The following is a 26247-nucleotide window of genomic DNA, read 5'->3' as shown; positions in this document are numbered from 1 at the left end:
CAGCTCAAACGCAAGCATAGGGGTTCTCGATACACTTTTTTAAAAATGGTGTTACTTCCTCTCCTCACCCTCTATTGTTTGAAAGGGAACACTGGTATGATTCTGCTGAAGGGTTTCATGTATACTCTTGCAAACTTGGCAAAATCACATACTTCCTCCTGAGGAAGTATCCGCCTTAAACACGTTCGAAAAAAGCTTTTATTGTTTGGCAGTGAATTTTTGTACACACCTCAGAATACTTCATCTAAAGTTACTTCCACCGCAGGCACAGTTAAAGTGAAACGCATTTCACAACTATCTTGTCTTCTCAGCTCAACTTGCAGGTTCACTGACGGTTCCTCGGTTATTATGTGATTTCTTTAAAAGAGAGAATGGTCTCTAAATGTTGCTTGGACAAAACGGTAGCCGTGTGGAAAGATGAATCATTGAAGAGAGTAATCATTAGGTGCAGCCCTACATTTCTAAAACAGGACTTAATGAGAAACTCTATTGAGTAGACAAAGCTCTCCTTATTCCAGTAGCCTCAATAGACCAGCATGCAATGCAGCCACCGATCTTCCCTGCAGATTTCTAGTGCCATTCATATATGGAGTCAAATCAATCAAAGGAGCATGATATCCCAACTAAAACAACTCTAACGCAGCGTCCACATGGCGGCGTGCGTTGAAGCTTGCCGGTGGGCGTGTCTGAAACTCGACCAATCACATGAATCTCCCCGGACACACAAGCACGCGGTTTGATTGGCTAGAGCTTGTACTGGCATAGGATTTGATTGGCTGACGCTTCCGTCAAAGCTTCAAAAGTTGAACATTGCTCAACTTTTGAAGCGAGCAAAGCGAAGCGACGGAACCACAATGCAGTTCGGCAAATCGTGACGTCACCCCAATCAAAGTGAATGGGCAGAAGCGTTGAAGCTTCAACGCACGCCGCCGTGTGGACGGGCCGTAAACCTATTTCAGGGTAGGAATCCTGAAGTCAAATGTAATACCTTTTAAGACCTTTTTTAAGACCCTTTCCGTACATTTTAAGACCTCATCGCCACTTTGAGTTTTAACCGGCAACACACTTTACCTCACATTTACTATATACAGTATTGATTGTCCTTCCTCCTTATCTTCCAACCATTTGGACGCAAACTTGCATTTCCCCATAACGACCTTCGCGCGCTATCAAGCAGTGAGCGTGCGATGTCCTGTTCAGATGACGTCAAATCCAACGGGATGCCATAAATAAACTACACAGAATCACACTACACACCTACGCAATGATTACATTCAGGCAAACTGTAGAATACAACCTCTTTGGACAATTTATATACTTATTGAAAACAAGCTACAAAATGTAATACCTTGGAAAATGCCGTTTAATACTTTTTAATAGCCTTCATTTTCGCTAAATTGATTTATCAACTTTTAATACTTTGTAAGACCCCGCGGACACCCTGTATTTACTCAAACAACATCTGATTGTGGAAAACACAAGGAAACAAAGAATATTTACTTCTCAATCATCCGAGATTGATGGTGAAAAAAAGTGACGTTTTAAACTACATCTATATTTCACGATTAAATATCAACCTACCTTATTCATCATCAGTATCAACATATCACAGCGGTAGAAATACTGCCGACATTGAAGCGCCTCAGCTTGGTTTTGTGCTCCGCTTCTGGTAAATCAAGCTGTGTGGGGTGAAGCCGCAGTTTGTTTAACTTACTCCAATCTCAGTGGTGCATTTAAAACACAAACTACACCAGGATTGGTCTTTTCATTATTAGATTTCAGGGAGTCACAGGCACACAAACATCCTGCTGTATTCTAGTTTCTGGAATGCAAATGACTCCCGGCTTGTTTTTCACCACGATGTGACATTTATCCGTTCAATTAAATTGTAAAACAACTATAAATGCCATCTTCCTGCAGTAAAGGGGCCTCTCATATTATTTCAGATTCAACCTTTTCATCAGTTGCTCCCTGTACAGTCATAACAGTGGAGAATCGATCATTTTAATACAATATTCAATACCTTTTATGACTCCACTGACCAGTAGGCAGTGCTTTATTGCCATTACAATATCATGAGTGGAAATAAAAGCGTGATTTAAACGAGCGAATCAGGAGCTTTGCTGGTCTTCTGTGTGTGTGTGGGTAATGTCGGTGCATTTGTTTCCTTTTTCCCCTTCCTGAAAATCTTCCCCTGTATTTAAACAGGGAGGAATACGTCACTGTGACCGCGCTGAGTGTAACCACATCAGCCTGCACTCAGCCTCCACTTTAAACACTAGAATAACATGTGACATCACTTTACTTCTCCAAGGTTTGTACTGCAGAGCGCAAGCATAATGGCAAAGGCAGCGCCTACATTTACATAATGGACGGGAGTTTTTGGGAGAGTAACAAAACCCAGAGTTGCCTGGGAAAATTACAGCATAACGACTCGAGTAGAAAAAGATCTGTCCTGCCTCTTGAGCCAGCAATCTGGACTGTTTTTAAATAGGTTCCCATGCCTCTAACGCCCAGACACAAATAGGAAGACAGTCACAAAACAACACCCAGATCCAGAAAAGGAAAACAGGTTGTGGGGTTGAAGACGTGTTGTTGTTGTCAGGTCATTCTTCCGCCTTAAGTTAGGAAAGCATCTTGACGCTTTTCCTCTTCCTGCTGCTCATACAGGACAGGATGCTGAGAGAGCAGCTCTGTGCACATCAGTCATTTTACAACCTGAAGTAACTATTAACATGTCAGTATAGGGCTGCTCAATTCATCGTATTTTAATCGCAATTACGATTTTGGCAACGATTATGAAAACAACGTAATCTAAACAAAACTATTTTTTTTTTTTATTGGTTTTTCAGTTGAATTATACTTCAAGTTCAGGGTAATCAACTGTTAAAAACATACTGCTCACATTTTTGTTTCCAATAAATGGATGTTTTCAAAGTAAATGGATAATCGTTTTTTAATAATCGTGATATATATATATATATATAACCCAAATAATCGAGATTATGATTTTTGCCATAATCGAGCAGCCCTATGTCAGTATTTATAGTTTCAGTGCAAGTTAATATTGTTTTTATCTACAGCCAAGATTTGAAACAAAATGTGATTAAAAGTGGCAAAAAGCTACTTTCTCATATTGAAATGTAATGCAATATCGCCCAATTGCCTATTAAAGGTAGGGTAGGTAAGTTTGAGAAACCGGCTCGAGATACACTTTTTGTTATATTCCATGGAATGCTCTTAACATCCCGATAGCAATGAATATCTTAAGTGCTTTGACAAAAAATCCATAACAAAATGTCATCTGTGGAAGCCGTAATACTGTAAAAAGCACGACCAATCATTTTAGCCGGCCCGGCTAAAATAACTGGATGGCCTACCTGCCTGTCAGCCTTCCACCTGTGCACAAACTTATCTCGTGCCCTCATTGGTCATGTGCGCGTTCGTGTGTGTTGGAGGAGGGGCTCTGGAAGGAAGTAGCAGATTTCTTCCGGTTGTGTATTTTCAAATTCTAGCGCACTCGAGCAGGTTTCTCCAAAATTACCTACCCCACCTTTAAGTTAAGTGAATACTGTTTTCCTTTAGAATATTTTTAAAACAAATACATTTTTACTAGGTCTGTTATGCTTGGCTCTTATGTGTTTCTATTGAATGTTGTTCTATGAGGCCACGGTTGTTGAAAAGGAGTATTTGTTTATTTGAATGTTTGCTATTTTAGCTGGACCATTTAACTTCTCACCGTTTGTATTTGAGTTTGAGTAATGACGGGCTAACGGCCTGGAAATTCAGATTTATTTTTCAGTCACTGAGGTCAAGAATATCCGGCCCAGATGCATTTGTTTTCACTCTCGTTCAGTACAGTCACCGCAGGCTTGTGCTGATCTCCTGTGAATAATATGTGGAAACAAAGTAGGCAGCTTGCCCCTGCAGATATGTGACTGTGAAGCAGGGTCACCTCAGCTGAGGACTGTTGTTGTTTGTGACCTTTAGCTTTAACACCTGGCCAAACAAGAGGAGAGAGGACTGTTCTTAGTGCACATCAACACACACGCTAAAAGACAAAGGACTTACCTGTGCAGGTTTGTGTTCCTATAAGACTACAGAAAGTGATTCGAGATGTTTCATAATCATGGCCCACAGTTAAAGAAACAAATGCTGCATCTACAAATACGGTTCAAATCAGTTCAGTTTAGCCCAATGGACGACAGAAATGACATTATTATTATTATTATGAACAACATGAACCAGCATTTCTCAAAGCACGCACCACACACTATTCCAAGTGAAAAACAGAGTTCAAAGCGGAGTTTGGACGACTAGCCCGACCCCCACCTAGTGACCTGACAAACAAACATGTCAGAGATACCACTTTCACACACACAGTCCTTACATCATGGTTGATAACGAACAAGCATTCTAGGGAAGGAACTATAATTAAAGTAGGATTCGTTTAATAGCCAAACATTAATTTTCAGACTTAAAAAGAGGGCGTATGACAGCTTATTTTGTCTGACTGACAGTCCAAATTGCTACGAAAAGGAAATAAACGCATAAAATGTCAAGGTAGCATGTTTGCAATGCTGTGGTGTCTAACAGAATCCACTGCCATATCTTTGATTGATTGAGTTAAAGGATCTGATAAACATGAGTGTGCGCTTCCTAAATATAGACTCGTATATATCCGAGGCAGTTTCTCTGTCACTGTGTCGCCTGCAAATCTGATCATGTGTCCGATCTCCTGCAGTCTTTCTGAACAGAGAATAAAAAGACCTCCCTAAGGGGAGACAGTGGGGAGAAGCTCTTTCAGATAAAACCCCCAAGAACCCTCAGTGGATTGAGTCCACAATGATGAAATCCATCATCTGAACAGCACCATTGGGTAGAGATGTCTTTGTCTAAAGAATGTTGTAGTTGCACTGTAACAAATGTCTGTAATTACCCACAGTAATTTACTTTGAATTTGTAATACAGTGTGATACTGTACATTATGCTGCATTGTGGGAATATTAGCACTTTAAAACCATACTGTAATATTACAGCAATACTGTAATGTTACTGTACATAGTGCTGCTGCATTGTGGGAATATTATCCTTAGGCGGGAAATGTATACAGCACTTTAAAACTATACTGTAATATTACAGCAATACTAAAAATCATTTTAGTCATGACTAAAACAATTTTTGTTGAATAATAGATTAATACATTTTACAGATCTGAAAAAGGAGGTAAAGTCTAAAGGTCAAATATGTTGCTGAACTAACTCAATTGAAACCCCAAACCACAATACATGTTTAAAAATGCTGATTTATTCAACGGGATGTTATAACCCCCAGATTCATGATTTCATTTCAAGATCAAAAATAAATTAGAGATGAAATTGCCATGCATGTTATCATATTTCGTATCGGAACTGCAAAACTGTGCAGCGGTGCATTACAGAGCCCCCTCTGCGCTCCTGAATATCAGATTGCCTGCTTTGTACGCCGAGAGAAAAACACACTGCACTCCCTGTTACAGTCCAAATCTACGCAGAGGAAACTGACAAAACCAGTGTGAACACTAGCTGTCAAGTGGGCAGTTATTGAACCTGTCATGTGACAATAGGGCGAGGCAGAGGGTCAATCCCACTGTGGTCAGACTGGAGAGATAAATACAGATCCCGCTAACCGTTAGCTAATCCCGACGGAGAGGCCCTGCCAACACCATTAGGATAAACAGAGTCAGGCACCACGGTCGCTAGACACTTGAAAAGAACACCGGAGAAGGTGCTGCTATTGAAAAACAACCACACAGTCACAAGATATTCAACACCATGAAGATTAAAGTCGAAAAGACGTTGTTATTATGAACATGTCTCCTTGGTTTTACTGCAGAACAATCACAGAATACAGGAATGTACTGCTTTTCAAAACCAGGGCAAAAAGACTTATAGGGCAATATATTGATATTACATGGATATTGTAATATGAGACAAGATATCGTCTTAGATTTTGCATATCAGAAGTGTTGTCTTTTCTAGGTTTTAAAGGCTGCATTACAGTATAGTGATGGCATGTCCTTTTGGAATTGCGATTGTTTCTCTATATCCACTAAGAAAGCACATAAAGTCAACCATAAAGTGTCAAGGCAAATGAGTTTTTTGGTAAAAGAATATTGTAATATTTGGATGCAATCAGTCGTGCATGTCTTTTTAGGGTACTAGACTTTTCGTGAAGGATTTTGAAACTCATTTAGTCAGTGTTCAAACTGTCCTAGTCTCCTCTCCATTCATTAATCATAGTTTCAAAGACTTCCTGATAGAAATGTTTGCATATTGATTGACACATCCTTGGTTCATACCATGTGTGCTCCAAGCCTCAGTATCTATAAATCAGACTATGTTCTAGATTAGAAATTCTGTCATGTTTGGAAAGTCTCACTAAAAGCATTCAGGCGTAGATGACAGTGAAAGCCATGTGGATGTAATTGTCTCAGGTAGTTAGCAGGATGTGCAGGTTTTATCACATGTCAGTTCTGAATCACATCCTCACTCTCATCTCAACAATAAAGAACACTGATAGGCTATTTCTAATTATTTAAAGGAACATATCATCAAAACTACCTGCAACTATTTCCAACTGAGAAAATCACCAATTTGGTGGGAAACTAATCACATATGTAACCTCCACTACTGAATAAAATACAAGCAATTTCTTGTAAAGTAATCAAAATAAATTGGCAAATAACAAATGAGAATTCAGTCAAATTTCTCCCGGGCGACATTTGCTAAATCATATAATGGTTGATTGATTGTGTTGAAGATTTGACTTGTATGACATTCCTTTTGGCTCAAAGAAGCTTTGAGGGGCATTTTTGTTTAATTTTGTATTTGATGGACACATGTGAGAATTTAAACTTCAGATTCATCAGAAATTATAACAAACGTTCAGACCTTACAGACTATAATGCTTTTAGATGAGCATTGCTGTTACTGATGCCAACCAAATTCTTCATCAGTGTATCTGTTTCCATAACCATTATGGAATCTGCCACCGGTACAAATTATAGCCTGCACAAAGCTGTAAAGACCATGGGCTTGTACTGTTAACAAGCCGACGATGACACCATAATCGTTTCCTCAATGTCAAATAGACAGTCAGGCGGCTGTGCCACTAACTGTAGCCCACACTGGTTTAAGTGGTGGCCGATTGACTGTCTATTGTGTGTAAAGCCATGCTGAAGATGCAGTGAAAGCAGCGCTCAAATAAAATGATGCCATCTCCACAACTAACCAGGATTTAGTGCATGTATCTGTAGCTGTTTATTGGAGGTCATGCAAAACGAGGTGCGTGTCGGTGAAACCACAGGATTTAAATGTTCAGAAGATAAACAACTCCACACAAAAACCTGATGTATAATGGGGACGGGACATTATGCATTGGCAGTGCTCAGCTTTAAATTGTTGTCAACTAATTTCATGTTGCCCTTTGTATCTACACTGTCCCCTTTGCTGTAACACTGTGGGACAGAAAGGATTTCAGATTGTTTTCCTGAAAAACAAGAAATAAGAAAACACTATTTAATTATTTTCACAGAACTTAAGTAGACCAATTATGTGGTTCAGTAAATGCCAAAACTATACTAAAACTACCCCAAAGATAGTCTTAACCCCGACGACTTTCAAATGTGTGCAAAACATTTTGATAAAAATAATGAAGGGTAGGGTCTGTTTTGGTATGCTAGTAAAGGCTATTAGCTAGGTTTGGATTAGCCTGTGTCTCTCATAAAAGCTACTTATTCACAATTTTTATGAATCAATTTTTTGCACCAGCAAGTTTGGACTGCTTTTTACTACCTGCACAAGTCTAAAATGCTAAAAGCAGGATGCACAAACACACATGCTGCAAGATTATCTTAGATTCCCACCAAGGCTCCAGCTCCTGTTATGTTAAGTAGTCTTGATTATCTTTGCTGATAGAGGGTTTAGCGGGATGTAGCCATACGTAACACTTGAACAAGCTGAATGGCAACAGTTGCACACAGAAACACACTGTTGCAGGATGTACATACAGTGTTGCAATGCCGTAAAGTAACAGCACACCGCATACGAGCACTTTTACATCACATTCCATTAGTATAATACATAATTTCTTCTGACCTGTTGCGTCCTTTCAGCCGGATTCATCATCACAGCCTGCCGAAAGCTGTTATCCACATAGGACGCCATTGTTTTGGAAGACACCGTCTGCAGGATATTGAATTCCTTATCCTGTATAAATGTTTATGAATATCCAGAGCCACGGATATAAACAAAAGAAGTGCCCCCCCTTGCTGTCTTGGCTGTATTCTTGTCGCTTGTGATCCCGATGCTAGCGGATAAGCTGGGAGTGCCAGGCCACGACTGGAGCCAGACAGCCGACAGTCTCCTCGGGGTGTCTGTCTGTCTGTGCCCGAAACCGGCTGCCAACACCCGTCCCACCGAGAGGAAACTTCTCACAAAGCCGCAGCTCAAACTGTCTCTTTTGAGTTATTTTCTTAGTGCAGAAAATGTCCCTTTATCCAAGCCAGCGTTCATGAAAGCCATTCCTTGTCTCTTCAGCATTCTGCTAGCGACGGAAAGAAATTACGCACCAGCAAACACAAAAAAGTATGCTAACCGAAACTGCTAACCTGTCAGTAATACACCTAAGTCCATTTTTAGAGGTAGACCCGAGAGCACTCACAGAGAAATCCCATTATTTTAGCATTTTTAATGGAGCTAAAAGTGGAGATAGGTCCGCCGCCGCTGTGCTCTGTTGTATGCCACCATGGTGACTGACACAGCGGGGTAAAGCCGGACACAGTTTACGGTTACACTTCCTGTAAAGATGTTCAAAATAAAACTCCAACGTGTTTGACGGTGTCACTGTCAATACAAAGAGACAATGAAAAGGACGCTGTATTTAGGGAGGGGTCTGAGGTAAATTAATATACAGGTTATTGTTTTAGCTCCTCAAAATTGAATTTTCTCTGCAATATAATTTCCTCTGCATGCATCAATAAATTCCCCGAGCTTGCAGTTTTTTTATTGTTTTTTTAATGTATTTGTATTTTTCGTATGTCTTGTATATATGTATATTTCATTGTTTGAGTAACCTGTGATCCAGGTTTTTCATTGCACCACTACACTGCAGCTCTGTATGACGTTAACAATCTTTACATGTTTGAATCTTTAAATCCTTGAATAATGCAAAATGTCATAATGAATGCATAACTATTGCTTTTTTTATTACATTAAATAGCCTATCAGATTACCTCCAAAAACTCAAATCAAAATCAAGGACAGATGCTCATTTTACAGTAGACGTCGATACGGCATGAAATGCAGTAGACTACCAGCTGTCCCTTCTGTGCACCAAGCAGTGACATTATGATCTGTTTTAGTACATTCCAATATTTAATTAGCTCAATGCTCTTGATTCAGTGATTCCAAGGCAATACTTTCATTATATTTGCTTATTATATTGCTCGGTGTTCTCAATGAACTCATATCTTATTTTTAAGGCATAATCATTCCATTTCCTGTCCAGCTGTTGCTTTCTGTGTTTGACTTGACGGCGGTGTATGGTGTAGACACAAGGGGCGGCTCATGGGCGAGTCCATTTCACAAAAAAAGAAAAATGGAACAAAAGTAGGAATGGGAAGGGGGAGTGGAGTGTGGATAAGTGATGCTCTGCAACCACCTAGTGACCCAATGAGGTAATACACATTGATATGACTACAACTATGCATGCGATAATTATGGCTTTAAAAGAAAAACTAGTAATAGGCCTACTTGTGCATTTTATCAAGATAAGATAACCGAATATCTTATAAATGTCCTTGCAGAGTTAAGTGAATGTAAACTCATTATTGTGTGCCACAGACAAACACACTTGAATTGTACGGATAAACCATTCTGGCAGCTTTTTATCTCTATTTGTATCCACAACAATTATTTTTTAAATAACTCCACGACATCATAAGATAATGACACATACGCTACAGTGTTTCCACAGGGTTTTAAATGTAAGATTGTATTTTTTTTATCCAAGATGGAAATGTAAAGCAGCTCAGGAAGAACACAAGAAGAATACTACTTGTATTAATCCCGAGGCTAAGAAATAAGAAAACAGATGAATAGATAGATACATACATAATTAATACACTATAATACCTTTGACTTACACGTGTTTAGGTCCAGGTATGAAGACACACAATGATATAACAAAATGTTTATTGTTGGGAGTGGCCTTCCCAAGGAGCTCCACAGAGTGTCTATACAGTTTCACTTAATAGAAGTGGAACAAGTTATCAAATGAAGATCTCATAAAAAAGCCCTAACTCTGTGTGATTTGGTTAAAAAGATACAAAGACACAGTCAAAAAGACACGTTTATTGGGGATTAGCCATTACCAAAATACAGCTTTTCCCACTTTCCCCAGAAACAAATAAATGCCCTATAGGACAGACATTTTGTAATGCATTTGTTTTAGTCTGGAGTTATGTCAAACCGCAAAAGGCATTCTCAGCTCAATGGTTGAGTGTCTCTGGGATGAAGTTAACATAATGATGATCCCATAAGCATCCACGCATTAAGCGAAACTAAACAAGAAAACTAAAGGGGGGATGGGGGAGTGCCTTTTCCAAAGCTTTGTCTGAGGGAAATCCCACAGTCTGAGAATATGAATAGCCACAGACCAAGGCTATTTATAATGCAGTTAATATAATGGGATTGTTCGCTATACTAAAAATAAAAGAGAGAAAGGAAACCATTTTTACACCAGCTCTCTGATAAGATGTATGTGGTATGTCTACCTTTATCTCAATCTATTTCATTAAGTAATAGGGAGTAAATGTACATTAAAAGTGACATATATTTCATTAAGCTTGATCCAAAACCACTTGAAATTAGTACATTCAACCATCTGCACATATTAATAACTGGAAGAATCCTGCAAGTGCATTAGCTTCAAATAAGCGTATGGAAGTGTTTTTCTTTTTTCAAATAGACATGCTTCAATAGCAGAAGCATACAGTTTTTATGATGTAACTAGGACACAACCAGTGACACCATGACAACCACTGGTTGCATGACAACCGACCATGACCCCATGGACAGAGCAGACCGCTGGGCTCGAGTTATCCACAGAGGGCCCATTATATAGATGTATGTACAGACTGTAACTAAACTAAACAATGATGCAAAACAGTGAGGCAGCTGCAGGAGGGCCACAGCCCGGACAGAGGATGATCTTTACAGGTAGGAGAAACATGGAGAGCATGCACCTTTATTAGGTCAGTATTTTACAGTGCATTAGAGGAAGTAGATAGTGTGTATACAAAAAAAGCTGTCATTGATGTTATGACCACAATAGTATATTAGAGGGAATATTGTTAGACTGCCATACCCAGTTTACAGTAAGTTTGAAGACCCTTATTTTCAAACAATTCAAGGTCCAAAACGTATGGTCAATGTCCAAGAAATCATGTTTTACTTTTGTTCTCATATCTTTTCTATATTTTTAGCAGCTCTCAATGTTCATGGCAAAGAAAATCTGAGAATAAGAAATTGAAATGAACAAAGAAACACAAAAAGGGAACAAAAAGAAGACTTCAGGATATGAAAAATTGGTGGGATACTGCTCACAGTTATGTAGATGTCAGTGTTCATGTGTAGACGTCTGCTTACACTAATTGAAAAGTCAACCAGAGAGTGCATGTTTTAAAGAAAACACATTGATGCACTCTTTTTTCTTTCTTCCTTACACATATGTGACTGTAGAACCGTAACTACTAAAGGCTCAGGTTCATTTGGATATTTGTTTACCTTCTTTCCTCACATGTCCACTGTTTCTAACAAGGCCCAGATGGAATTGGAGACTACCGGCCAAGATCAAATTATTTCCCCCGGTACATCGGTGTGGGCGCCTCCTCAGCAGAGGCCACAGGTGACCTCAGGTACCTGTGCCGAGGTGCCACACATGCCCCCCCTCCCATGCCCAGGCAGGGCTATGTGGGGGAGGTGGGCTGGGGCCTGCAGTACAACCAGCTGCTGAACAGTGGGACGCTGCTCAGCAACATGCAAATTAAGGTACGGCTAAATCCACCATATGTGTCTTATGCAAATGAGCATGAAGAAGCATTATACTTCAGTTAGTGTGCCACAAGGTGAGCATGACTTTGAGAATGGTTAAATATGATGCTGTATGCAGGACTGTAATTAATGCCTGGATAAACAGTAGAACAATACATCATTTCTGGATGACATTTAATGATTTTTGTTCATCACTCTATCTTTTCTCAACCGGGAATATGCCTCTCCACTTACAGAACTTAAAGAGTTATGATAACGAAAACAGGAATAAATCAAACTAAACTGTCCTCCTTTCTGACAGAAAACTGAGTTACGGACAGCGTTGGAGGACAGAGTGTCTCACAGGTTCCAGAGCAGTCAGTAAGACAGCATTTGTAACATTGCACACGTTGAATTTCTCAGAATCGTATTACATGTGTGTGTGCTGTGTCGAATGGATAAGTGCGAACATCTCAGGTTTGCACTGCGTTGAGTGACTGCATTGTGGGTTATCTGCTTCCACATCCATAATGCAACACTTCCACTTTTGCAGGAACACACACCACCTCAGGCAAACCATGAGAAATCAGCCAGAGAGACATGGACACCACAAACACAAAAACTACCTAACAAAACACATACATAACAACTCAAAACTATTATTTTCTTAAATAACCCAAACATAGCACAATTAAAACAGGATGATTATTTCTGTTTTGAAAGGGACCTTACGCTCATTTTCAAACAACACTATTATCCAATTCAACTTTATTTTCATTGCACAAGTAACAAACTGCAAATGTTGAATGCATCTCCTCTAACAAAATTATATATTAATTTGGATGTGACTAGCGTCCTTAATGTTGCTTTAGCTCCAGGCTTTGTTGCCATCGAATCCCAGAGACTTGAATAATCTATGCAAAGGTGCATTGAAGCAGGTCTGGAAGTCCTTTGACAAACTAAGAACTTACTCAGTCGTTAAATTAATTTCTCATCCTATGTATGTGTATCAATGTTTCATTATTCAGTCATTTTGTTTGTCTATCTGTAATGAGCACAAGAGCGTAATGGGACCTCCAGATACTGCCAGGTTATGGATTCTTATTTTAGTGTCCGCATAAAGGGATACTTCACCTCCAAAATGACCATTTGTATATACATTACTCACATCGTATTACCTTAAAGAAACTTAAAAAAGTAATTAAAGTAAACATAGGCTGCGTTTAACAGGCATTAGACTTCAATGGGTAAAACATGTTTGTACTCTCTAGATAAGACCATGAAAAAAAGAAATACCAAATACTATCTCTTAGATTTTGAGACAAGTAATATATGGAGTTACTGCAAAGGTATCATGTGTTTGGAAATAATAACAAGGCTCAGCTATGGTCTGATGGATAAGAGAAGAACAAAAATGAAGATATACTTTTAATGTCCCACCTGATATGCAGGCACAGCAACTTGTTAAAATGAAAAGAGATCCCACTGATGATAAGAGAAGAAAGTGATGAAGGCAACCAGCCCCAGCTTATACAGCTACTTATCCCATAGCAACTCTTGTGCAAAAGGAGCCGCCTGCTTCAAAGTTTTGGAGATGGTTGTGTGAGGATGTTTTATCAACAGCATGTGTCAAAAAGGCTGCTTCATCCTAGCAATATACCCCGAAAGTATGCAGAGCCACACACAGCTACTCGAGGCGAAAACTTAAAGAGATGGTCTGATGCATGATTTCCCCGGGGCTGGCATTGTGGGAGGTTAAAGCAATATTTCTGCTGCTAGTGATAGGAGCAACTGAAAGTGATACGCTCAAACCCAGCCAGTTCCTCTATAGAATGGATGATGTCGATCTTCTTTCGACCGAAAAACTATTTAGACGGCAAGATGAATGTCTTTCCTCGACTAGGGAGACTCTCTTGTTGTTATGCCGCCTCATATACATTGGCATCATAGTGCATTATAATTTATCAAACGAAACATTTCAGACTTCTTATTGTTCTCTGAATAAAACATTGAGCTCGTTACAGTCAAGAATAAATAACAAACGTATGGTTTACGAAAAACAAAATGTCAGCAGATACAAACAACATGACCATAAAGAGACACAGAATGACCTCAAAGACACAAAAAACAATCCAAAAAGACATAAAGTGATCTAAACTAGTACTACAAAACACTAAAGAGACACAGAAGGACACTAAAAAGTAGAATAGACACAAAACTAGCTCAGCCTGCTATCAACATATGGTTTAAGAGATTACATTTACTTTTGAAATTTCTAAATGTCTTCTCTAAAAGAAAATATTTAGACGGAAAAGTTTCCTTTATCAGTCAGGATAAAGCTTTTTACAGTTAGCCCTTTAGTCATATGCATGAGGATTGAGAACTGAATGTATGGGACATTTAAGACTAAAAGGAATGTATCACCTTAACAAGTGATTACAAACAAATTAGCTCACAGTATCTCTCTTGCAAATCAATAGGTTGTTCATAACTCTTGGGTGTATTTTGAACAACTAAATGACTCTATGAAAAGGGACTTCCTTCTTCTTTAATATCTGATAGAACATTAAACAGATATAAAAGAAATAACACACCCTGTAGGTACACATTACATTACATGTCATTTGTTAGACGCTTTTATCCAAAGCGACTTACATACATTCAGTACTGTGGACAATCCATTCCCCACAGGAGCAAATTGGGGTGAAGTGTCTTGCCCAGGGACACAACGACATGCTGACTGCAGTGGGACTCTGATTCGAAGTCCAGCACACTAACCACTGAGCCACAGCCGCCTCAAAAATTCAGGAGTTGCAGGGTACTCTGTACTCATGTTGACCACCCTCCCAAGTCACACGATCACCATGTCACACACATGGCATCTTACCTCACACCACACTTCGCTCTGCCATGAGGCGAACCAGCAACGGTCTGGTTGTTAGGCATCCATTTACCCCTTCAGCCAAAGACACCAGTAGACATGTTGGTCATTGATGGATCTCGGCTCATTCATTTATATTACCGTGTCTATTTGTTTCCTCCCAGGAAGAACATGATGGATGACTCACTGCGAGTCAACACACAGTTTCATTAAGAGATTCAGACCTAACCGCAGCTGGCTTCTACGACCTAGGAGGACCTGGCTCTTAATAAGATGCGTCGAGTTTGATTAAAAATACTTTTAATCTCAGTAACATCAGGACTTTTTACCAGTTTCATTTTGCAGACCAATATTAAATCCAATACTGACTCAAACTTTTCTTGCACAACTCTAATACTTGTGTGAGTTCACGTTGAGTTCAGTTAAACTTATTGTAATTCCAGTACATCTAACTATGTAAACTGGCAAAAACAAGGGTCAAATGTTTGTCTATATTTTGCCAATGAGCTCGAAGCAGTATCACATATCAGATGTGGCACTGCTTCCTAAAACAGATGATTCTCTCCAACAATAACAGTATTGTTTATCAGAGGCACCTCTCAGAGCATCACAGATATACTTGTTATTGTCTGTATGAGAAGCACCAGGTAATCCATCCCCACAGCTAAAGTAATCATATCCACTTATGTCTGGTGTAGATAACCGAGCAAATTCTGAGCCACATCAGAAAATCACCAATTTTCAAATAAAGAGCCAGAGACAGATATCCATATCTCGAGGTAGGCTGCAATTTGCAGACAATCCCATCTTCAATAGGCTGGGCTCAGTCTGAAGACTGCCTGAAGGCAAGTTGTGATTGCATTTTGTTGAGACGGAACATTGTATGCATTAACAAGAGGTGTATCCCAGAAGGCTGAGTCGAAATCATCATAAACAAGAAGTGGATCCATAGGGGCTGCAGTTAGTTCAGGATGCCTACATCTGTTTTTCACTATTTGTCTAATTATGTGGTTTGTCCGAAAAATGATGTCTTGTGGACAACAATAAACAAAGTAATATTCACATATTGCCTGTTGTTGCATGTTTAATAAGTCTATCCATTCGGTTAAAATAAGAGTTTTTGACTCCAGTCATTCATCCAGTGTTTACAAGTAGGAGCAAATATCATCAGGTTCATTAAGAAAATATTATTGTGTGCAACATCATCTTCTGTTTTTTTCATGTATTGAAATCACTGGATTAGCCACAATTAACTTTGTAGTGCCTGCTTTATAGTGTGAATAGCCCATTTATTTAATTGTGCATTTTTTCATTGCAATATATTAGATAGATAGATAGATAGATAGATAGTACTTTATTGATCCCAAATTGGGAAATTGTATTTGTTACAGCAGCATAATAGACAAGGCATTTTACAATAAAACAAAACTACAAAATATACAAGAATAGAAAGAAAAATAAAATAAAATAGAAAATATACATGTTGAAATAGAAAATATACATGCAGATATTATATATACAAATATATATATATATATATTCAAAATATATGACATTATGGAATATGGAGTATTACATATTGAACAGATTATATGAGTAAAATGTACAACGTGGTTTTATTTGTAGATAAACTATGGAGCAGAGAGTTCTCTTCCAGCCAGAGGTGATTTATTGTACAGTATTATTGCAGTGGGCAGGAATGTTTTCCTGTATCGGTCCTTGTGACAGGGGAGCTGCAGCAGTCTGTTGGAGAAGGAGCTCCGCTGACTGTCCAGCTGCAGGTGGAGAGGATGGGTGGGGTTATCCATGATGGACAACAGCCTGTTCAGTGTCCTCCTCTCCACCACAGCTTCAAAGGGGTCCAGCTTGATGCCGATTACTGACCCAGGTTTCCTGATCAGTTTATTGATCCTGCTGGTGTCACCGTCTCTTATGCTGCCCCCTTATATTGATGATATAGTAAATATTACGACAAGATACGAAAATACTTTATTGGTAATATCAAGTCTGAAATTTGACTTGCATCACAGCAGCTCCATGTGTAACATCAACATAGACAAATGTCAAGACACAATACATGAAAAACAAACAACAAACATTTAACATAACATCACAATCACTGAGAGAATACATTTTCAATTACCCTTTAGCGTGCATTTGATCTGGGATTGACATAGTCTTACTGCAATTGAGGACATGTTTAATGATCAATTTTAAATTTCAACTATTAACACTACTAGTAACAGTACAAGTCCACGTAAAAAGTAAATTAAAGTGAAACTTAATATGAATTGTATTTTGCATTACCGGAAGTTTCATTGAACCACATGCGTGCGAGTACAGAGGATAGGCTCTCTCAAAATGGCATATTGGGAACATTTTTTCTACTATTTTTGTTCTTGTATATCTGAATTTGTAAGCCAAACAAACGCAGTAATGTATGTCGTTTCCTACCAATACTTGAAAATCCTGCAATGCATTTTTAACAGAATACTTTTAATTTGAAATGCGCTCACCGGAAGTCATTGACTCCGTTGCTTCAGTACGCCGGCCGGAATTAGCCAAGTTAGCCGAAACAAGTGTCAGAAATCGCCCTGTCTTTAAAATGTCTCACCCAGTACCATCTGAAAAGCCTGCAAACTCCGAAAACCCTCGTGTCTTCTTTGATGTAGACATTGGCGGAGAAAGAGGTCAGCCCATTTTCATTTTTATATTATTTAACAGCTTTTTTCTAAGGAGTAGTTTCACAATTGTCGTTAGCATTTGTTAGCTTAGCACAACTAGCTGTGGTGACTTGTAGAAACGGATGTATGCTAGTAGCTGCAAGAACAATCAACGTAACAGTTTACAGATGAACCACTTTCTAAAAATCGACATAAGTAGCTCGGTAATATTTAATAAGAGCTAGCATGAACTTTGAATAAGATGACTGGTATTTAGAAAGCGAGATAGTGTATGAACCACGTGTGGTTGTGTTGTCTAGAATGACTGGTAAATGTAGCTTTACTCAGCACTAGCTTTCCTGTTATACGACTGTAAGATAGCGTTATAGTCATATCAGTATGTTTTTTTTTTATCATGCATGTAGGTAGCTTCATTCTAGCTCAAGTGTATTATCAAACTGGTTGCAGCCAACACATTAAAAACACCATTGAAGATACCTTTTACTTTAGCAAGAGCAGTAGCGGTTCTAGCTCTATGTGAGGGGCTCATTTAATGTGGCAAAAAAAAAGACTTTTAGTTCAGTATAACAATTATAGAGCACAATAAATCGCCATAAAAAAAACACGATTGGTATTTCAGTTACAGAATTTGTGTTTATAACAATTAAAACACATAACCAGCCGCACCAGCACTGATCTCTGCTACACTATCACAAAGGCTCTAACCCCCTGTGGTTATAATGAAAACATATAATACATATGAATCTGAAATGGACCATTCTGCATAATGAATACTTTTAGTTCCTTAAGTATATTTTGATGCTAATACATTTGTACTTTTAGTAAGTTAAGTACTTAAGTAACATTTTGAATGCAGGACTTTATTCCTACACTATGTTAGTTCTACTTTTTTTACTACTCTGCATGTAGGTAGTTTAATACTGGCATAGTGGTGTATGTATTATTATTATTTTTGCAGCTTACACATCGAACACCACAAAGAAAATACATTTTACTTCAAGCAACTTTTTTTTAATGCTTCCTAAAAACATTGTTATATGTTTAAAGTTTTTGATAACTTAGTGCAGACTATACTGTAAGTTGTTTAGTCAATTAAAATCTGTATTTTATTGTAACACCGCACTGATGTATTTCTTTCCGTCCACAGCTGGCCGACTTGTTCTGGAGCTTTTTGCTGATATCGTCCCCAAAACTGCTGAAAACTTCCGGGCGCTCTGCACTGGAGAGAAAGGCATCGGCAAATCAACCGGGAAGCCTCTGCACTTCAAAGGATGCCCCTTCCACAGAAGTAAAATAAATAGCCTTCCCAGCTGCACATCATGTGACATTTCAGATTGGAGGACAGGACACTTTGAAACTTTAGTACACAAAGACATGTGAAAGTAGCTTTAAAGGACATCCAATGCATTAAGCGCTTTCACACCAAGTACTTTGCCGCACTTAGTTCATCAGAACTCTTTAGTTCTGATGAACTAAAGAGCAGATCGTGTTCACACCGGAATAAGTCCCTGAGGGAAGCTTAGGCAAATGAAGCCGCTGACGTCACTTCTTCTTCTTCTGCTTTGGGTTTACTGGCAGGCCGCAAACAACTTCACGGCATATACTGCCACCCGAAGTCCCTGGCCGGAAGTCCCCGGAGTTGGGGACTGGCTTCAGTAGAAGCTGCTGGGACTCCCAGCAGCTTCTACTGAAGCCTTCAGAGTAAATCGCTAGAACGCCGACACCTCCTCATCTCCACCGCTCCCATGTTTTCTTTTGTGTTGCCATAAGTTATTCTCTCTCCGTTGGTGCGCTGGGCTAATGCTAATAATGCTAATGCCAGCAAATACAATAACGCTTCACAAAACTTTTCCGAGTTTTACGGGGCGTGGTCTGCCATTCGCCCAGCCAATCAGAAATGGGAACCTTTTTCTCCCATGAAAGTACCTGCTCTCTAGCAGGGACTGAAAAGGGGGTGAAAAGGTTCTCATGAACTAAGTTCTAGTTCCGGATTTTTGGGGTGTGAACGCAAAATTTCAAGAACTATCGGAACTATACTGGGAAAAGTACTCCGGTGTGAAAGCGCCTATTGAGAGCTATTTTGATTATTTGGATAATCGAGAACAAGTAAAACTGCATGCATGGCTCAATTTTTATAAGGAAGTCACAATAATGGAAAGTTGAACCGACAGGAAGCTGCTGCATATTGTAAAATAGGCACTTATTCATGCATATTATGACAGTATAGTATTTTAAATGGGTAGTAACTAACATGGTACTTGAAGTTTTAGGGAACTATAAATTCTACTGAAAATTAATCTGGCTATAAATTTGCTTTTGGCAGTCATCAAGAAATTCATGATCCAAGGAGGTGACTTCTCCAACCAGAATGGCACCGGGGGAGAGAGCATCTACGGAGAGAAGTTTGAGGATGAAAACTTCCACTACATTGTAAGTGACTTATCACCAGAATCCCCATTATCTGGGTTCACCACTGTAATACTTGGAGGGGTCTACACTATTCCCCATCACTCTCATTTGAACTTTATTTAGTATGTTGGATATTGAACAATGGACACATATCTCTAGGTTGGAGTATGCAGGGATCTTTTTTGCATATCTCTCTTAGTATTCCTTATCTATTGTAAAAAAAAAAAAAGAAATAATCAAACACTCCTATCTTTTTTTAAATGTCTGTGTTTGAAAGTTAGTTGTGCCTATCTTTTGCTTTTGTAATCATTTCCCTTTGTCTTTGCAGCATGACAAACCGGGTCTGCTCAGCATGGCCAACTCCGGGCCGGACACCAACGGCTCTCAGTTCTTCATCACCACCGTGGCCACTCCTCACTTAGATGGGAAGCATGTCGTCTTCGGACAGGTGCTAAAAGGGATGGGAATAGTCAAACTGCTGGAGTCCCTCGACACCACGGAGGACGCCCCTGAAAAGGTACATTGTTTTAGTTCAAAATATATAAAGTATTTCCAAAATAATAACATTTGACAAAGCTGCCAATGCATACCTTTTAGAAAACACCATGGTGGACTTGGTGTTCCTTCCAAGTGTGCTTTTGTTCGATTTCTTTCCTTCCATGTGAAGAAAGAAATCTTTAAATTGAAAATCTGCAGTGCACCTGGTTCAAATACAGAATGAGATATTAAAAAGAACGCTTTATAAATGTCAAGGTTGGCCCCTCATTAGAGAAAAACCCCCACATAACGTTTTTATTGACATTTGGCATCAAACCAGGGTGTCCGCGGGGTCTTAAAAAGTATTAAAAGTTGATAAATCAATTTAGCGCAAATTAAGGCTATTAAAAAGTATTAAATGGCATTTTCCAAGGTATTACATTTTGTAGCTTGTTTCCAATAAGTATATAAATTGTCCAAAGAGGTTGTATTCTACAGTCTGCCTGAATGTAATCATTGCGTAGGTGTGTAGTGTGATTCTGTGGAGTTTATTTATGGCATCCCGTTGGATTTGACAGGACATCGCACGCTCACTGCTTGATAGCGCGCGAAGGTCCGTTTACACCGGTTGTTGAACAACATCGTTATGGGGAAATGCAAGTTTGCGTCCAAATGGTTGGAAGATAAGGAGGAAGGACAATCAATACTGTATATAGTCAATGTGAGGTAAAGTGTGTCGCCAATGTAACCGGTTAAAACTCAAAGTGGCGATGAGGTCTTAAAATGTATGGAAAGGGTCTTAAAAAAGGTCTTAAAAGGTCTTACATTTGACTTCAGGATTCCTGCATATACCCTGCAAACAATTACAGTGTTTTTTCAATACATAGTAATTGTACATCTTAAGTTTGTCTGTCCGAAATGCCTTTTTCTTTTTTACACAAAGATCAAATAAAAACAGTAAAAAATACGAACATTAGGCAGTGATCAGGACTTCTGGCCGATGAGGGTTTACGAAACCAGTCCACTTTCTCCATCGTGACACATATAGTTCCAGTTTGTGATTGACAGATGATGTTATCCTCTCCATTTTGTAAATGTCCATTGTAACATCCCCGCATTGATATTGAAACGATGTTCCCTCACGTGACATGGATTCGTGACACTTTTCCGTCTAAAACCTCTGCTGATGTGTCCCTTTGCAGCCGTGCGTGATTGGAGACTGCGGCGAGCATAAGGAGGGGGACAGCTGGGGCGCGGAGTCAAGCGACGGATCAGGAGACACCCACCCTGAATTCCCAGAGGACTCCGACGTTGACTTTAAAGATGTGAGTATCGTGGGGTCTTTGATCTTCAAGGACACGGGTACACTGCCAGATAGGATCGGATGGCTCTGAGGGTCCCCGTTAAAGGATCACAGGCTTTTGGGGAAATGTGCCTTATCCAAAATCAGATGGGAAAATGAATATTGAGATCCACGACGTGTCAGGCTTAACAAATACATTCAACGGCTTGTCCCCAAAATGAGGGTTAATGGATTAGTTCCACATCTCTCTTTGATTTGACCTCAAAGTGAAGTGGACGCAACGCTTTGTTTTGATGTCCTGTCTCATTAGGATTCTGTTTTCTTTCCCTTTGCTCTCAGGTGGACAAAGTTCTGTTACTGGCTGAGGACGTTAAAAATATTGGAAACAACCTTTTCAAGAGTCAAGACTGGAAAGGTGCAATCAACAAGTATAGCAAAGCTCTCAGGTAATTGTGTGTGTGTGTGTGTGTGTGTGTGTGTGTGTGTGTGTGTGTGTGTGTGTGTGTGTGTGTGTGTGTGTGTGTGTGTGTGTGTGTGTGTGTGTGTGTGTGTGTGTGTGTGTGTGTGTGTGTGTGTGTGTGTGTGTGTGTGTGTGTGTGTGTGTGTGTGTGTGTGTGTGTGTGTGTGTGTGTGTGTGTGTGTGTGTGTGTGTGTGTGTGTGTGTGTGTGTGTGTGTGTGTGTGTGTGTGTGTGTGTGTGTGTGTGTGTGTGTGTGTGTGTGTGTGTGTGTGTGTGTGTGTGTGTGTGTGTGTGTGTGTGTGTGTGTGTGTGTGGTATTTTTTATTGGATTTGTTGCCATTAAGAAGAATATAGAACATGCCCAGCCTTACCTTTAAACAGAAATGGTTATGTTTTCAGAGCTAAATCTGCTAAAGGAAGTGTGCCTCTTAGTAGGAAGATCCATTTAAATACACTCTCCACATGATACAAGAAGAACAAACTGGAGGAATAGTGAGCAGAAATGACTTTGGGAATACGCACCCATCTGCTGCTGGTGTCTTCCTAACAATGAGTGTGTTTGTCCCTGTGCAGGTACATGGAGGTGAGTGGAGATCTGCTGGAGGCAGGGGTGCAGAAGAAGCTGCAGCCCACCGCCCTCAGCTGCTTCCTCAACACCGCCGCCTGCTATCTGAAGATGGAGCAGTGGCAGGATGCTCAGGACAGCTGCAACGAGGTACAGTTGGGGGGGGGTGCAATGTGTCCTTAGAGCAAAGAGGAGAATTTCCTTAAATGGTGAATCATTTGTTTTAAGTATGCAATATCAAGTTTCAAGGATGTTATTGTCATTTGAACATAGCTACAGTGTAGTTATGACAAATCTTAGGTCACAGGCTACAAATAAAATATAATATAATAGAAATAGTGCAGAGTAGTCTATATACAAGTAATTGGAATATTGATATATATAAGTTGCAAACAGATGAATGTTATGGGTGTTCTTTCAAAAGTTCAGGTGTTTAACAGTCTTAAGGCCTGTGGGATGAAACTGTCCCTGAGTCTGTATCTCTTCACTACCTCCATAAAGGACATGGGGATTATGGTGTGTTTGTTTGTCAGTAAGATGACAAAAAAACTACTGGTCTACTTCTTCAGTTTTCACTATCGGTAATATTGCCATATAGGGCTTTAAAGGTGGGGTAGGTAATTCACTTCAGAAACACTTGTTATATTCCATGGAATGCTCTTAACATCCCGATAGCAATGAATATATTAAATGCTTTGACAAAAAATCCATAAAAAAATGTCATCTGTGGAAGCCGTGGCGCTGTAAAAAGCACGACCAATCATCTGAGCCGGCCCGGCTAAAATAACTGGATGGCCTACCTGCCTGTCAGCCTTCCATCTGTGCACAAACTTATCTCGTGCCCTCACTGGTCATGTGCGCGTTCGTGTGTGTTGGAGGAGGGGCTCTGTAAGGAAGTGGCAGATTTTTTTCGGCTGCGTACTTTCTGTCCTTCTACGAGTATTATCTTTAAAGTTGACTTAATTTTTTTTATGGAATGATAAAATCAACTTCGCAGAAATATGATTCAATGCAATTAAACATATTGTTGCCTGGAGCCCATCTGCCTAATACGTTTTGGGGGAAGTATAATGAAGATTTAATATATAAAATAACCTAAATGGCAAAAATGTAATGGAACATTCAAGGAGGATCATTTCTGATGTTTTTCTGTTGTGTCTCACAGGCTCTCGGGCTGGACCAGGCGAGCACTAAGGCACTTTTCCGGAGGGCCCAGGCCTGGCAGGGGTTGAAGGAGAACAGCCAAGCCATGGTAACACACACAACACACACACGCACCTGATTTAAAATAGCTGTTAAAAATGAAGATATCCTGCCCACTGACAGTTGAAAATGTACACAATGATGTATGTCTAAAAATATCAATTATCTGGTTTATACAGCATTACTAGCAACGGTCTCCCCTGTTCTGTAATGTATTGTAGTTAGGCACTTGGTGATAACAATGCTTATTTCATTATTACATGCCCTGGTTTATACAAGATCCAACAGAATGCATTGGTTTTGCAGACAGTAATTATACAGGGGCATTCTGAGGTCACATTGACTCACCCAATTGTTTTCTTCTCCTTTCAGATTGATCTGAAGAAAGCGCACGCAGTAGCTCCAGAAGACAAAGGTGGGGAATCCTTCAACATTTGTCTGTCTCTTCAGTCTTGATCAATTCCAAGAATGATGCAAAAAATGTTCCGCCGTCTCCCACATTTTGCATATTCGTTTTAACATTTCATGCATATTCACATGTATTATTCAAATTTAGTATGCAAGCTCATGAAGAAAAATAGTCCTAGGACCGCAAGAAAACATCCTGTCCTGATTTGATTGAGGGAATTAAGTAGCATGCGACCGAAACATCATTATCTCAGATCTCAGGGTAATTGCTCAAGAATAACATACTTAGGAGTATGTATGGCTATATTCACTTCCTAGACTGAGAGGATTTGTCAAGCCAACAAAAGCCTGTGTACCCATTTTCAAAAGAAAATCACTATTATGTATCTACTTTGATCTGAGAGTGACTCACGATAAAATGCTATTCAGACGGTTGTTAAATTCAAGTACTTCACATAAATCACAATGGCTGAGTCATTGTGATTTATACCAAGCTTCCTCAAACCGTGTTTCAAGTTCTAAAGGAACTGAATATATACCTTTTCATTAATGGCTATGTTCAATATCTACAGTTAAGCAGCCGAATTGATGGCTTTCTTTAGAGATAGGTTGTGGAAAGAAGGAGATTGATGGGAGGACATTGTCGCCAGAAAGTCATCTTGTATCATACTGTTAGATATGAGTTAGGGGAACAATTTGGAAGTGTTTCAACCCCCTGATATCTCAAAGCTGAGTGTATTGAGCTCTTTGCAAATCTGCAGCTCCTTTCTGATATTTGAAGCAGCAGTTTATTGGCTGTTTGGAGATGTGTAAAAGCGAGCTATAAGTACGATTTACTCTCTTGTGCCTTAAAAATAAATACTCGCACCTCTCCTCTCTCTCTCTCCCTCCTCACCTCTCTCTCCCCTCTCTCTCCTCACCTCTCTCTCCCCCCTCTCCCCTGGATTTAAACGTTGATGATGTGCAAAAGTGAAAAGCAATGTTTGAAATCCCTCCCAGCACCAAAGATGAAACATAGATGTCACTTTGATTGATTTGTTGATCTAATCCAAAGTGTTTTCTTTTGGCAGCTATCAGCAAAGAGTTGAAGAGAGTTCAGCTGATAATCCAGCTGGAGAAGGAGAAGGAGAAGAAAATCTATGCCAAAATGTTTGCGTAAATACCTCGCCTAATGCAATGAATTCTGTCTTTAGCAACGTTTATCGATATTTGAATTCATGTGTGCGTGGGGAGCTGCACTCAGTCTGTCAGGAGGTGAAGTGTTTTCAGTTTGCAGGTCTGTTCATGTTTTCAAGCTGCCACATCTCAGCGTCTGTGTTGTTTTAAGGGAATAACTGTTGTAAGCTTCGACCTGTCTTAATACTGACACGTGTCCTCACTGTAATGAATAGTTTGAGCGTTAGTCTGATGCATGGCTGACTCCACTGCTCTGAAAAAGTGGGTTAACATTTATCACCAGCCCTTGTTCCAGGGGTTTGAAGTAGTTCAGCAAAGCATTTACTGTATATGTTGTTTCGTTTCACGCTAAGGATTTTTGATACAGTGCCCTTAGCCACACAACCTACATCAACCTGTCTTTATTTATGTTTTTTACAGAGAATAAAACAAAAAGGACAACAATCAAGTTCTTTATTCGTTAGTGTGATATCATCGAATGATTTTATGTACAATATTGAGCAGATCAAATGCTGTCCAAATATTCCTGGAATAAATGCTGAATAAACCTGAATTTGAGAGCTGCTTGTTCATTTACAGAGGAAATATATTATGTGTTACAGTTTGTT

At 39.4% G+C, this 26247-nt stretch overlaps 3 protein-coding genes across 3 annotated transcripts in view; 2 read left to right on the top strand and 1 right to left on the bottom strand.

Moving 5' to 3' along the window:
- The window catches only part of rapgef2 (Rap guanine nucleotide exchange factor (GEF) 2), a 124277-nt gene extending 115497 nt beyond the window's left edge, over nt 1–8780 (bottom strand). The window contains 1 exon segment of the mRNA XM_034140891.1: nt 8139–8780. Within this exon segment, the coding sequence (XP_033996782.1) occupies nt 8139–8207 (69 nt within the window). The 5' untranslated portion in view covers nt 8208–8780.
- A 2417-nt stretch (nt 8781–11197) lies between these two features.
- LOC117491099 (uncharacterized protein C4orf45 homolog) lies at nt 11198–12459 on the top strand. The gene is made up of 3 exons (XM_034140953.1): nt 11198–11261; nt 11863–12092; nt 12397–12459. The coding sequence occupies exons 1-3, from the start codon at nt 11198–11200 to the stop codon at nt 12457–12459; spliced, it is 357 nt and encodes a 118-aa protein (XP_033996844.1).
- A 5035-nt stretch (nt 12460–17494) lies between these two features.
- ppid (peptidylprolyl isomerase D) lies at nt 17495–26197 on the top strand. The gene is made up of 10 exons (XM_034141457.1): nt 17495–17645; nt 18787–18927; nt 19963–20069; nt 20377–20565; nt 21728–21850; nt 22168–22274; nt 22861–23002; nt 24018–24104; nt 24428–24470; nt 25534–26197. The coding sequence occupies exons 1-10, from the start codon at nt 17561–17563 to the stop codon at nt 25620–25622; spliced, it is 1113 nt and encodes a 370-aa protein (XP_033997348.1). The 5' UTR covers nt 17495–17560; the 3' UTR covers nt 25623–26197.
- The last annotated feature ends 50 nt before the right edge of the window (nt 26198–26247 follow it).

Source organism: Trematomus bernacchii, unplaced genomic scaffold, assembly GCF_902827165.1.
Source record: "Trematomus bernacchii unplaced genomic scaffold, fTreBer1.1, whole genome shotgun sequence".
Taxonomy (NCBI): Eukaryota; Metazoa; Chordata; class Actinopteri; order Perciformes; family Nototheniidae; genus Trematomus; species Trematomus bernacchii.
This window is presented reverse-complemented; position numbering and strand designations above follow the sequence as displayed.

Bases quoted from the DNA above. Each gene is read 5' to 3' on its own strand.
- LOC117491099 (XM_034140953.1), top strand. From the start codon at position 11,198: ATGATGCAAAACAGTGAGGCAGCTGCAGGAGGGCCACAGCCCGGACAG. The intron at 11,262-11,862 runs GTAGGAGAAACA...GTTTCTAACAAG, and splicing joins ACAGAGGATGATCTTTACAG to GCCCAGATGGAATTGGAGAC. The intron at 12,093-12,396 runs GTACGGCTAAAT...CCTTTCTGACAG, and splicing joins TCAGCAACATGCAAATTAAG to AAAACTGAGTTACGGACAGC.
- ppid (XM_034141457.1), top strand. From the start codon at position 17,561: ATGTCTCACCCAGTACCATCTGAAAAGCCTGCAAACTCCGAAAACCCT. The intron at 22,275-22,860 runs GTAATTGTGTGT...GTCCCTGTGCAG, and splicing joins AAGTATAGCAAAGCTCTCAG to GTACATGGAGGTGAGTGGAG. The intron at 24,105-24,427 runs GTAACACACACA...TTCTCCTTTCAG, and splicing joins AGGAGAACAGCCAAGCCATG to ATTGATCTGAAGAAAGCGCA.